Source organism: Clupea harengus, unplaced genomic scaffold (assembly GCF_900700415.2).
Source record: "Clupea harengus unplaced genomic scaffold, Ch_v2.0.2, whole genome shotgun sequence".
Lineage (NCBI taxonomy): Eukaryota > Metazoa > Chordata > Actinopteri > Clupeiformes > Clupeidae > Clupea > Clupea harengus.
The window spans coordinates 1-14,325 of NW_024880184.1; the positions used below are offsets into that span (position 1 = coordinate 1).

General features: G+C 40.4%; 1 protein-coding gene across 1 annotated transcript; it reads right to left on the reverse strand.

The window, feature by feature from the left end:
• Window positions 1-11,385: 11,385 nt before the first annotated feature.
• On the reverse strand, window positions 11,386-14,049 carry LOC122131543 (sialoadhesin-like). The gene is made up of 5 exons (XM_042706226.1): window positions 13,793-14,049; window positions 12,913-13,233; window positions 12,436-12,693; window positions 12,084-12,214; window positions 11,386-11,982 (listed from the first exon to the last, which is right to left on the reverse strand). Exons 1-5 carry the CDS (start codon window positions 13,974-13,976, stop codon window positions 11,935-11,937), a joined length of 942 nt encoding a protein of 313 aa, XP_042562160.1. The 5' UTR covers window positions 13,977-14,049; the 3' UTR covers window positions 11,386-11,934.
• Between the last annotated feature and the right edge of the window lie 276 nt (window positions 14,050-14,325).

Here is a 14,325-nt window from a genome sequence, read left to right on the forward strand (position 1 = left end):
AACTGATGATGTTGGTGCTGATGTCCTCTGTTCCTTCTCCTTACATCCACAATCATCTCTTCAGGTTTGCTGACATTGAGGGAAAGGTTGTTCTTATGGCACCATGTCACTCAGCTTGACACCTCACTCCTGTACGCTGTCTCATCACCACCAGTGATCAAGCCTATGACAGTGGTGTCATCAGCAAACCTGATGATGGAGTTGCTCTCATAGGAGGCAGTGCAATCATATGTGAAGAGTGTGTAGAGGGCAGCCAGTGTTCATGATTAGTGTCTTTGAGGAGAGAGGCCCAATGCTGACAGATTGTGGTCTGCTAGTGTGGAAGTCCATGATCCAGCTGCAGAGGGAGGGAGGGGATAAGGCCATGAGTAGTTTGTCTGTTAGTGTGGGGGTCGACGATGGTGTTGAATATTGAGCTGTAGCTAATGAACCGCATTCTAACATGGCTGTCTTTGTTTGCTGTGGAACCCTTGGTTGATCTGAATTGTTGATAGGGAAACTGAAGGGGTTCCAGTGTGTCTATCCCAGAAAAAATAACCAGGCTATGAAATATATTACTGTTTTTGTATTGCATGCTTAGTTTTTTCCCTGTTGATCTACAAAACTTATATAGTTTTGCTTGATTCAAATGATACACTGATAACAAATCAGTTCACATGCTAAACTCACAGTTTTGTGCTCAACTGTATTTTCTTCTCCCCTTCTTTTTTGAGGTATGACCATGGAGGAGAGTTCAGGATTAAACCAGGACCGAGAAAATGTGAGTGATTTTATTCATTTTTCCCTGAAAAAATACATACACATGATTTGTATATGAACACATGGAAACATTGAGGTGTGTGTGTGTGTATGTAAGAGAAAGAGGTTGTGTATGTTTATAGGTTTAGTAGTGCATGTGATCATTTGTGTGTGATCAGGCTGATGTTTCTTTGTCTTCACTTGGTCATTCTTTGATTCCATTTGACTTGATAATTCTAAAACATGAACATGAATGTGATCAAGTCGACTCCCAGCTCATACAGCTGCTGCTGAGCAACTGCAGTGTCTGGCCCTGAAAACAGCTGCCAGCTTACTGCCATAAGATTAAAATGGCCTGTGCCATCATGACAATGAAAGCTGAACAGAATTGATATCTGACACTTACTGAACCAAGCCTGGCAGTGTTTGGTCTGTGATGCCTACCTTAAGGGGATACACACCTGAGTGTGTGTGTTGTGTCCTTTAAGTTTGTACTTGCCTGCTAAGTGTGTGTGTGACAGATTGTTTTTTGTGTGTGTGTGTGTGTGTGAATGAAGACATTTCACATACTTGTTCCTGCACACACAAGATATCATTCATCTTCTTCCTGAAACACACATTCTCTTAATTAGACATTAACAAACACAAACAGAGATAGAGATGGAGAGAAAGATACACAAACACAGACACACACACACATACACACACACACTCTCACACACTCTCACACACTCTCACACACAAGATATTGCACATATACTCCTTTTCTACACACACACACACACACACACACACACACAAACATACACAGAAAGAGAAAGACATGTGCACTCACACACACACACATATCACATATACACAAGAATGCACAAACAAATAAATTCTTATACACAGACATTACAAAACACACCCCTCTCTCACACACACACACACACACACACACACACACACACACACACATAGAGATAGAGAGAGAGAAAGAAAGTGACAGAATCACACATATAGACTAATTTACACCCAAGCGATTACACACATACTCCTTCCTTCGTCATATACACACACACACATACACAAATATCAGAAATACCACAAATACACAAGGATGCACATACACAAACACACATATACACACACACACACACACACACCCACACAAATATCACAAATACACAAGGATTCACATACACAAACACACACACATATACATACACACACATACACTCACACACACTCACACACACAAGATATTACACATATACTCCTTCCTGAGACACACACACACACACACACACACACAAGATATTACACATATATTCCTTCCTGATACACACACACACACTCACAAATATCACAAATACAGAAGGATGCACAAACACACACACACTCACACACACAAGATATTACACATATACTCCTTCCTGACACACACACACAGACAGACAGACACACTTTCTCTCTCACATACTTACACACATATATATATAGAGAGAGAGAAAATGACAGAAACACATACACGCACACACACTTACAAGAAATCACACATACTTCCTGACACACACACACACATTCTCTTACAAAGACAGGAACAAACACACACACACACACACAAATATCATAAATGCACAGGAATGCACACACACACATACACACACACACACACACACACTGTATATATGGAGAAAGAAAGTGACATAAACACACACACGAGATTGCACATATACTTCTTCCTGGCACACACAAATATCACAAATACACAATAATGCTCATGCACACACACACACACACACACACACACACACACACTTACAAGAAATCACACATACTTCCTGACACACACACACACACATTCTCTTACACAGACATAAACAAACACACACACACAAATATCACATATACACAAGAATACACAGAAACACAAACACACTCACTCACTCACACCTACATGCATACATACACACACACATAAAACACACACACACAGATATCATAGATCATTCCTGACACACACGCAAGAGATTACACATATACTTCTTCCTGGCACACACACACACACACACACAAATATCACAAATACACAAGAATGTACATACACACACTGACACAAACACACACACATATAGGAGATTACACATATACTCCCTGTTGCCTTCTTGACACACATGCACACAGGTACATTGAATCATGCACTCACACACACACACACACACACACAAATATACACACTTCTCATTCTCCTCTTAGGATTTTTAACATAGAAATACACACACACACACGTCTATTGGATCTGTGTGTGATGGTGTGTTTGAGCATGTGTTTGTTTGTGTGCAAGCAGGAAGAGGTGTGTATCTGAACATCTGTATGATTGTGTGTGTGTGTGTGTGTGTGTGTGTGTGTGTGTGTGTGTGTGTGTGTGTGGATGGGTGCAGTGGAACAGTCCCTTTCCTACCCCATATTCTGATGTTCTCTCCTCTTGTCTGCAGATGCCTGTGAGCTCACACTGGACCCAAACACAGCAGGCAGAGATCTCTCTCTCTCTGAGGGGAACAGAAAGGTGACATATGTGAATAAGGAGCAGCGGTATCCTGACCACCCAGAGAGATTTGACTGGTGTACTCAGGTGCTGTGTAGAGAGGGTCAGTCTGGACGCTGCTACTGGGAGGTTGAGTGGAGTGGTGGTGAGGCTCGTATGGCAGTGGCATATAAGAGCATGGAGAGGAAAGGGTGGGGTGTTTACAGCATGTTTGGATCTAATGACAGGTCCTGGAGTCTGGATTGCTCTGGTAACAGTTACTCTGCCAGGTACAATAATAAGAGTACTGCCATACCTGTCCCCTCCTCCCGCTCCAGCAGAGTAGGAGTGTATCTGGACTGGCCAGCAGGCACTCTGTCCTTCTACAGCGTCTCCTCTGACACACTCACACACCTGCACACGTTCCACTCCACATTCACTGAGCCCCTCTATCCTGGGTTTGGGCTTTATTATGACTCCTCACTGTCCCTGTGCCAGATCACATGACCTCCTTATCCTACAGGATCACCAGAGTCTGCAGAAGAGTCACACACTCCTGTTCAAACACCATTGTGTGATGCTGTGATGGAACATTTTGATAATTAATATATAATTATTGAGCCTATTACATGTTGATCAACATGTTACTATGGCTTAAACATCATTGTATTCATAGTTAAACTGTTCAAAATATGCTCGGGAATAAAAAGATGGAAATAGATGTGAATCTGTCTGTGTGTGGGGGGGGGGGGGGGGGGGTGTTACCAATGTCACTCACTCACCCTTATTTTATTTCATTTTTGTGTCATCCCTTTCTAGTTGTTTCTATGATTGAGGGAGGGATGATTTACAAATCCTTTATAAATGACAAACTGATGCGACATGTGATCTCTAAAAGGCGTGTGTGTGTAAGTCTGTGTATGTTTGTCCTAACTGATTGCTTACTTGTTTTAGTACATACCTACCCCACTCATTCACACACAAACACACACACACACACACACACAAACACACACACACAGACAAAGATAGAGTGAGAGAAACACATACACTCACATAGAAACACATACACTCATTCACACATAGCAGATTACTCCTTCCTGACGCACGGGGGGGGGGGGGGGGTAGACTGCTTAACTACTGATATGGCTATTATACACACACACACACACACACACACACACAGAGACTTATATCCTGTTGTGAATTGTGATCTGATTTGTAAGTGGATATCACAACATTGTCATAACATCCTGTCACCACTAGATGGTAGTAGTGCACTGCATTTCATAGTGACGCATATGCAGCCTTTCACCACCAACAACCCATTTAGATGCCCTTATTGTTAATGATGTTAATGCCCTTTCACACTAATGTGTTCTGTAGGCATATCCCCATGATTGTTCCATAACATCAACATTTAAATTAACTTTTAATCAAGCCTCCTCTCTCCTCCCCAGCGTAGGCCTCCCTTCCAAACACAACAAGGCAGTAACTACAGCATCTATTGAACAGGGTGTCAATGTCTTTTGGAAATTAAGTTATAAAAAGTGAGTTCTAATGTCCACATAGTTAGGCCTATCCTATTTGATGAATAGGTTTAATGTCATGGAAAGTAAACAATTCATCTATTTAATGTACTGCTTTATTGCATACTACACGTTGCATTTAGTAATAAACATAATAGGTCATATTTTCCCCACAAATTCTTAGGCTTTTTCCCCATTTGATGTTTTTAGTGGTCTTATTTATATTTACCACAACTAGTGTTTACAAAAATATGAAGAGTCCTCTCTATGGAAGACTGCAACAACAGATCTGATGTTGGATTGAAGGCCATTGAAGCTACATAAAATACCCAGACCTGCAGAGCAGGTGTCAATGCAGATCGATTTGCAATGGAGACCCGAGTCAGGAGCTGGTTCTTTCTTGAAAATGCTCTCATGAGCTGTAACATAAATTTGAGCCAGACCACAGAGTGTACAAAAACAGGGGTTATTTCAATAAACAAAAATAGGGGATAAAATAGTAAATGCAAAAACACAGAAAAAAAGCTGAGTGCGCACCAGCATCAAACGCATGGTGTGCAAGGCCACCTTCTGAAGGCCAACAACTTACTTTTACTTTTCATGACATCACATGTGTTACTGTCCATATATTGCAAATATATGTGTCTAATTTATATTTTAATATTTTTATTCATTTCTAGCAAAAGCATATGTGAAATTGTTTATATGTTTGTCAGACAATCTATACAACCTACCCAAGAACACAAAACAACAACAAAAACAATAATAATATTATTAGTAGTTTTGCTTATATGCTCATTTCAGCCATACTAGAATGTTATTGAAATACATGATGCATTGTAAATCAATATGCATGGATTTGGGGACATTTTGTATTGAGTTTAATAAAAGTATAACAGATATAGATCCAGGGATGTTGTTAACGTAAAACTAATTTCTAACATCACACTAACTTCAGCATGGTCGTCAGTCCATCACACACCTGACATCAAGCGAATGGGACATGAAGCAGTGGTTGAGACAGAGTGTGCATAACCTCATACCACCAATTGCAGTTAAACATCAAGGTGTAACTTCTGCTCAATTTATACGCTAAATGATAAAAAAATGCAGCATTTTGGGAAAAGGCAGTAAATTGCTGATTTTGCGAAATCATATGAATCTGGGACTGTGTGACCTCATGGACAGTGAGATCTGAGCTACATCTGAATCTCTTCCCACAAGTAGTACACTGATACAGCTATTCCCCGGTATGGATCCTCTGGTGTCTCTTGAGGTGAGAAATTCGAGTAAAAGTCTTTTCACGGTGAGAATAGTGGTGTGGCTTTCCAGTATGTATGTACTGATGTACAGTAAGCCCTATGTTACTCCTGAAACTAAACTAAAACTCTTCCAACATGTACTACAATGGTATGGCTTTTCTCCAGTATGGATCCTCTGGTGTGTATTGAGTTGAGACATATAACTAAAACTCTTTCCACACTGAGAGCATTTATGGGGCATTTCTCCTGTATGTGTGATCTGATGGGCGTTGAGATTTGAGCTACTCCTAAAAACTCTTCCCACATGTAGTACACTGACATGGCTTTCCCCCAGTATGGATCATCTGGTGTGTCTTGAGACAAGACATTTGACGAAAGGCTTTTCCACACTGTGAACAGTGATGGGGCTTTTCTCCTGTTTATGTTCGTTGATGAATTGCAAGAGCAGAAAGGTGCAGGAAAGGTTTTGAAACACTGGGAGTAGTCATGTTTTTTCTTCCTTGTGTTCGATTGCTGATGTCTTATGACTTTCTTTCTTCTTTCCCCTGTACTCCTTTTGCTAGAATCGTTCTTTTATATGTTTCCTATAACATTAGAAAATATTTTTTTATAATAATATCCTCTCTCTTCTCGATTTGTATTACATACAACACTGAAAACAATGTATTGATTGATTGGCTATTTGCTAGAATAGTATATTACTTGGAAGCCCCTTAGGCTAAAAGTGAACACCCAGAGACTGCACTGTAAATGTAAGCAGAGATTCAGGCACATGAGTTAGAGATCTGGAGACAAATTGATGGCAGGCATTTTAAATATCTTACAGTTTTTCTTGATTTGTTTTGTTTTTCAAAACACTACACACAATTAGCACAACCACACACCCAATTAGCCAAACACCTCAGGTCCTTTGCAAAATGAAACACTCTTGTAAAAACTATTCACTAATTTATCAAAACTATATTTTGTTACCATATTAAACACACAAGTTGCATATGACTTCATTCTGTTTGTACCAGTTACACACTGCTGTTGCAAACCTAAAACACTTTTAGCAATTCTACTTCTAAGTTATTAGAGTAGTGTAAGTGAAGTACACAATTCACCAAACACTACACAAGACCAATGCTGCAGACTGATGAAAATATAATTAATTTCTCTCCATATACCCAAATCAGTCATCATGGTAACATAGAGAATCACAACAAAACATGTCCCACTTTTCATGCTACTACAGTAGTGTGCATAACACTGTAAGCTCAGCAAATATCAGACAAGGGTAAAATTCTGTATCCAGTACAGGTTACAATTACAGTAAAAAAAAGAGGAAAAAAAATCTGAAAATACAGTACAGATAGAAGTTGTTTCATTTGAACCTGATGTCTTTTCAGGATGCTTGCCAGTGTTGACTGAGAGACCTGATGGACATTAGTGAAAATGGCATGGTTACCGATAATGTTGGCTTGAATTTCTCTGAGCCTGATAGCATGCTTGGCCAAAACCATATTTATGATCTCTCTCTCTCTTGTTCTTGCGTGGATATGGCCCCCTTCCTCCTTTCAAATGAATTTGATAAATTTGGTCCTCTTCTTCTTTGAGCACGTTACCCTCCTGCTTCAGGTCTTCCTCTTCCTCCACCTCCACCTCGGCCTAGGCATCTGGCAAATCTGGGCCGATGTTTTGCTCCTTGAGTGTAAGGTTTTGATACTTGTGTAATATTTTTGATTTTAGTGTTTATGCAACTGACTGTAACAGTGTGAAGAGTTTGAAAAGATGAGCGGTAGAGGAAAAGGAGGTAAAGGCCTGGGTAAGGGAGGCGCCAAGCGTCATCGCAAGGTTCTTCGTGATTACATCCAGGGCATCACCAAGCCCGCTATCCACCAAGCCCATTAAACCCCACTTTACCCAAAGGCTCTTTTAAGAGCCACTCAAGTTTTCGCTGAAAAGTTAATTCCTCCTCAGCTGGAGCTTTAATTTTTCCCCTCATTTAAATGTCCTTTATACCAAGTTGCACTGGTCATTCACCAGCAGGGGGCCATGCCAGTTCCCTTTGAAGGGACCACTCTCAGGCCCTGTGCCATCTTTCTCCAACCAGGTGCAGTCTCGTATAGGCCTGTTACCAGAATACGATGTCTAGTGGTTTTAAAGTGTTTGTAATTGTTATTCAAAGACTTGTTTTTGATGTATTGACTGATACAATTGTACTTGTATCAGAGTATGTACTATAAAGATTAGACACACAATGTGAAGATATTTGCTTTTTTTAATTCTATTTTATTTTTTCATTGAAAAACTTCAGATGTGGATTATTAGTGCTTATCATCTACAGTTCCAGCTGGCCATAATCACTATTATTGAGCTTCAGTCAAGCATACTGATACTGAAAAGCTAACTACACTATGATACCAATCTGGACTGAACAAAAGTAAGTACAAAATAGTGGTCCATTTAACCGTTGACTTGGAATGAAATGAAACCGTTGTCCTCATTTGTATGCATTCTGCTGATTACTGTAGATCACAGACTCCTCCTCAGACCTGGGGGCAACCAATAGCACAGTTTACACATTTTCCTAATTTTCTGAAGAGATTCATTTGAATTTGTCATCTGGAGATAATCTGCAGTTGTTTCATAAAGTGCAGCACTGTGTACAATATCACATAAAGGATATCACTGACTGGACAGTTTTGGAGATTGATTTGTCAAATTATGCAAGAAATGTTTAAACAATTGAGAATACAAGGCATATTCACCTAAAAAGAGTGTAGCTACCTCACTTTATGTTTTCCATGCCAAGTTCCCAATCACTGGATATATGTTATGTGTATATAGGCCATCAACTCAGAATAAACTATAGATCATATTTACGGCATATGAACATACTGCATACAAAAAGTGTTCTAACAATTAGCATGTCATGTTCTTCATATTAAGTTCCCATCACTGGAACTGTGTGGTGGGAATACAGGACATCGGCTCAGTATGTACCTCATGCAGGCACATTTCCCACCCACGCAGTACATACTAATTTCCCAAAAAAGTGCACCAACAGTGAGAACGTACTTACCGGGCAATCAGTAGTAGTGAGAACGGAAAAGTTCACTGTGGCGTACTCCACATCATCTTCGCTCGCACAGCCTTGCGGCGTCCCATCCTGTGTTGTGCTGTGGGTGAACCGAACAGTGGCGTATTGGACGTCATCGCCATCACCTGCGTCTGCGCCAGAGGCATTGCCAGGGGCTGTGGGCATTGCTGAAATGTTGCAGTAAATGGGACCGGAGTCTTCCTAGTGTGGCAAGAGCATAGGTGTACAGGTGGGAAATAAACATGACATCACATCTACGCACTTAGCAGATGCTTTCATCCAAAGTGACTCACAGCGCTGATATACTTTTTTCATCGGCATGTGTTCCCCGGGTATCAAACCCATGGTCTTGTGTTGTGATGTTCTTTACCAGTTCCTCTACCACATCAGCCACAGGAACACAAATTATAATGTATTGTGATGCAAATATACATATATACATAGGTAAACATATGTGTGTATGATGTGATGGTGCCATATACTGTATATAGATAGATAGATAGATAGATAGACAGATAGATATATAGATAGATATACATATATACACCATCACTTGAAAACCACAGAGCTGAACAGATGTTTGGGGGGAGGGTGTGTGAAAAGATGTGACCGGTTGCAGTGGAAATATTCATAGAGGCAAGTCCATCTGAGCAATTGCTCCTATCAGGTCACACAGCTCCCTCTGTCACATGTTACGATAGGCAAAGAGGCATACGATAGGCATACGATAGGCATTATCTAGACACAACACTACCACTTTCACATCCCCATACACCAGGGGGAGTGCCGGTTTACACAGGCTGCTCATTGGCTGAGTGAGATGAGCAACATGTGATAATGGCTCACCTGGGAGCACTCAGGAGAGCGGAGTGGAATTACGTAGCGGTGCAGAGAGAGACGGCCTTTCTCTCACGCCGTGACCTCACCTGCTGTGGAAGTTATTTTGCCTATCGGACATTTCGCGTGCGTTGGTTCTTTTGTTTCCTCCCTAATTGACCTCACCAACGCCTAGCGGCTACGACAGGGCTAGTCGGCGCAGGGCCATTCGCCTGGGCTGGCCAAGCGACGGGAAAGGTAAGCTGGCACATCCCTCTGGAACACCACCGACACACATAGCGTCGAACATATCTCACTCACACGCCTATGCAACATATATATATTAGGGGGTTCTCCGGTAGACAGCGGGATCCAGATCTAGCCTACCCCTAGACTACGGTGGGATCTGGGTGTGATAGCTGATATCAGGAGCCATTCCCTAATACACATACCCTACCTTTCCACTGTGTGTCATACTGTCATCTTCTGCTGGTATAGTTTCCGTGTTTCTTAAAAACAAGAACAAAAAACATACGGAACAACTTGACACAATGACCGTAGAGAACACAAAACACAACAGTGCTGGGATAAGAACATCTGACTAGTCATTTGTCAACATATATTTATTTAGCAGCCTCTTTTAGCCAAAGTGACTGACAGTATAGCAAAGACATACATTATTTGGTCCTCTTTATGTGGTGCTTTTAGAACCTTGCTCTACCACTTTACATTTACATTAAGTCATTTAGCAGACGCTTTTATCCAAAGCCACGTACAAAGAAGACATACTTTGGTTACAGAAACTATTTAAAGTCTGAAGGTAAAGTGTGTGTGTGTGTGTACATACATGTGCATTTGTGTGTGTGTTTGTGTCAATGTGTGTGTTTTTTGAATGCGTAATCTGATTGGCCACTCACCCCCAACACACACTGAGACACACTGCCACTGTGCCAGCCATGAGGATGAGTATAGGTGCTAACAGCGGTCCTATGGACCCCCACAGTGGGCTCTCTAGACCAAAACAAATAAAAAACATTTAATTTTACATGACAAAATACAGCACTCTGTCCTGTGATGCACAATACAGGAACTCCATCATCCTAAGTGACTCTAAGGATGGTTTCATTTCCATTTCTAGTATGTCTTGGGTATGTCAGGCAAATTAAAAACTATTTGTATACTTATAGAGAAGATTTTGCTCATTAATTACACAAAAAAACTTCATGAACTTGGATTATTTAAAAAAAGAAAACTCTACAGAACTACATTGATATAAACGTTAATGCCAACAGAACTACATTGATATAAACATTAATGCCAACAGAACTAAATTGATATAAACATTAATGCCAACAGAACTACATTGATATAAACGTTAATGCCAACAGAACTACATTGATATAAACATTAATGCCAACAGAACAACATTGATATGAACGTTAATGCCAACAGAACTACATTGATATAAACGTTAATGCCAACAGAACTAAATTGATATAAACATTAATGCCAACAGAACTAAATTGATATAAACGTTAATGCCAACAGAACTACATTGATATAAACGTTAATGCCAACAGAACTAAATTGATATAAACGTTAATGCCAACAGAACTAAATTGATATAAACATTAATGCCAACAGAACTAAATTGATATAAACATTAATGCCAACATAACTAAATTGATATAAACATTAATGCCAACAGAACTAAATTGATATAAACATTAATGCCAGACCGAATGCACAACTGAATGTAGGAGTATTCACTGTGCACGTGTACAGGAAGAGTTGTAGATGCAGTGGCTCCTACTTTGTTCTCTGCCTTACAATAATACCGGCCTCTGTGTACAGGCCTGGCGTGAGAGATGCTGTACTTCTGCCCTGATCCAATCAGGCTGGATTCAGTCCTGCTATACTTCTTGTACCACGTGTAGTTGTGCACAGGTGGGTTGGCATCGCTGTTGCAGGTCAGAGTCACTGAAGCGCCTTCCATTATAGCCCCCGAGGGACTGAGCAATGCTGTAATGTTCCTTGGAGCATCTAACGTTTGAAATAAACAGCGTCAAACAGGTTCAAATGAAACCTAAGACACTGAAGATCAGACATTGAATGAGTTCAAAGAGGATCTCATATGTGCTCACATTTGACGTCCACCAGGTGAAGTTGTGCACTGGTGGGTTGGCATCACAGCCACAGGTCAGAGTCACTGAACTGCCCTCTAGTATATCACCACCAGGGGGAGTGACTGATATTGAGGTATTCCTTGGTGCATCTGCACAAAATAATGTAAAAAAGATTAGTTTAAATATAATTATGCTATAACCATTATTGTTATTGTTCACACATTATTCCATAATTCAAATTTTTACACACACAAATATAATATTCTAAAGCTGCATACTGGTCAAAAATCCCTATAAATGTGTTCTTAGAATTAATGGCATCTCTACACATTGTAGCATTGTGACATTGTACCAAAGGTCACATACTTACACCTAACACTGAGCGTCACTGCATGGGATAGATGATCCTCGTGACCTTCTACAGCACAGACGTATCTGCCTGCATCTGCGATGTGGACTGCGCTGAAGAAGAGGGTGTTGTTGCCCGGTGTGAGCTTGGTTGACAGAGGCAGGCTGTTCTTGTACCAGATGTAGGTGGGGCTGCTTAGACTGCAGGTGCGGGTGGTGCAGGTCAGTGTCACACTCTGTCCCTCTGTCACCGTTGTAGGACGTATCTTCACCTGCAGAGCTGAAAGGGTATAAACAGCCCATGGCTTTTTGCTTTGGTTTAGTTGTCCCCCGTTTTACAGGATTTTCATGTGAAAGAAAGATTCCACACGTATCCAAATGTAATGAAAGGTAACATGACATTGTCATATCGGGATACAACAGAATAGAGTTTTTCAGCATTTCTCATAGAAGCTAAACCTATACATAAACCTTCAAAGCTTGATAAAATGTAAGTTACCTGTGATTTTCAGAGTAACAGCTATCCCAGCGTATCTGTCTTGATTTGTTTTAAACCAGAACTTATATTTTTCTTTGGCGTCACTCTCTGTCAGACCATTAATTCTCAGTGTGCAGTTATTCTTTGTATCCCCAAGATACTGAATTCTGTTTTTAAAATGCTCGCTTTGACTCAGGTCTGTATTTTCTTTTTTGTACCAGCATACTTGTTCCACAGTTTGTTTTGGGGGATATTTGTAAGTGCAGGGAATGGTCACTGACGATCCATTTAAAGCACAGAAGCTCAAAGCATAGGAGACATCCCATGGACCACCAATGACACCTGAAATACAAGATAGACACAAAACATACAAGAAATATACACAATATTTTATCTGTAAAAGAGAAAAAAAGGTATAACACTGCAGGTAAAGTGAGAATATTTATGTGTTTAATTTCACTCATTCACCAAGAGCAGGTCTATAATATTGTATCTAACTTTAAACATGCCCAAAATGCCCAAAGTAAAACTTGAACAAGTGGACATGTATGCCACCACAGTTCCATCATGTGCTACCACTGTGAGCAGACTAATATGGGGTCCCTGATACATCAGTTCCATCATGTGCTAACACTGTGAACAGACTAATATGGGGTCCCTGGTACATCAAGTTTTTTTACCTTGTGACCATGTGAAGTACTTGTACTTGGGCTTTCAAAGCAGATGCCACATGCTGTTATAAATAGTCATAACCAACCAAGCATTAGTCCACCTGGAGAAATGGACAATGTGATGCTGAGACCCCACCACTTACCCTAACCCTACTCCACTATATCAAATTCTTGTCACCAAAATTCCAGTACAAATGAGATTAATTACTGTGAAACAAATACATGCATACCTGGCAAAATCAGCAGGGAAATGGCCATAGATATGTGTATTCCACTGTAAAACATGCTGGTAGTACCCTGTAGTTCCAGGACAGTTTTGGGGTATATTACAGTGAAGGGATGCTTCTCCTTATCTCCTCTTACAGACAGCAGTAGTGAGGTGGAATGAGACCAAATGGATTCTATACTGGGCATTTGGAGAAAGTGAAATTAATTAGGTTAATATATTACAGAAAACAAAATGAGACTTCCAACTACTTGCTCAGCTTCAGGTAGCGTTGAGTGCTGTTTGCTTAAAGCAACAGTATGCAGGAATGTATCACTCCTGGGGGGAATATGTTTTTATAGGCGCCTAGTGTTGGTGTCATTTTCAATTTAATTTCGAACATATATGGTCATGCGAGGAACACTTTAACACACCTGCCATTCCCACTGGCAGCCCAGGCTTTGTACTATTTAATTTCATTTTGTGGTCTGGGTTGGAAACATCACGAGAATGTAAAAAAAGAGATATGTTCTCGATAGCTTCAATAAGAAATGCTAT

What these genes read in the sequence shown, in the direction of transcription:
- LOC122131543 (XM_042706226.1), bottom strand. Translation starts at nt 13,976, where the DNA reads ATGCCCAGTATAGAATCCATTTGGTCTCATTCCACCTCACTACTGCTG. An exon ending in AGTGACGCTCAGTGTTAGGT is followed by an intron (nt 12,215 to 12,435) that starts GTAAGTATGTGA and finishes TATTTTGTGCAG; the next exon opens with ATGCACCAAGGAATACCTCA. An exon ending in TCACCTGGTGGACGTCAAAT is followed by an intron (nt 11,983 to 12,083) that starts GTGAGCACATAT and finishes TTCAAACGTTAG; the next exon opens with ATGCTCCAAGGAACATTACA.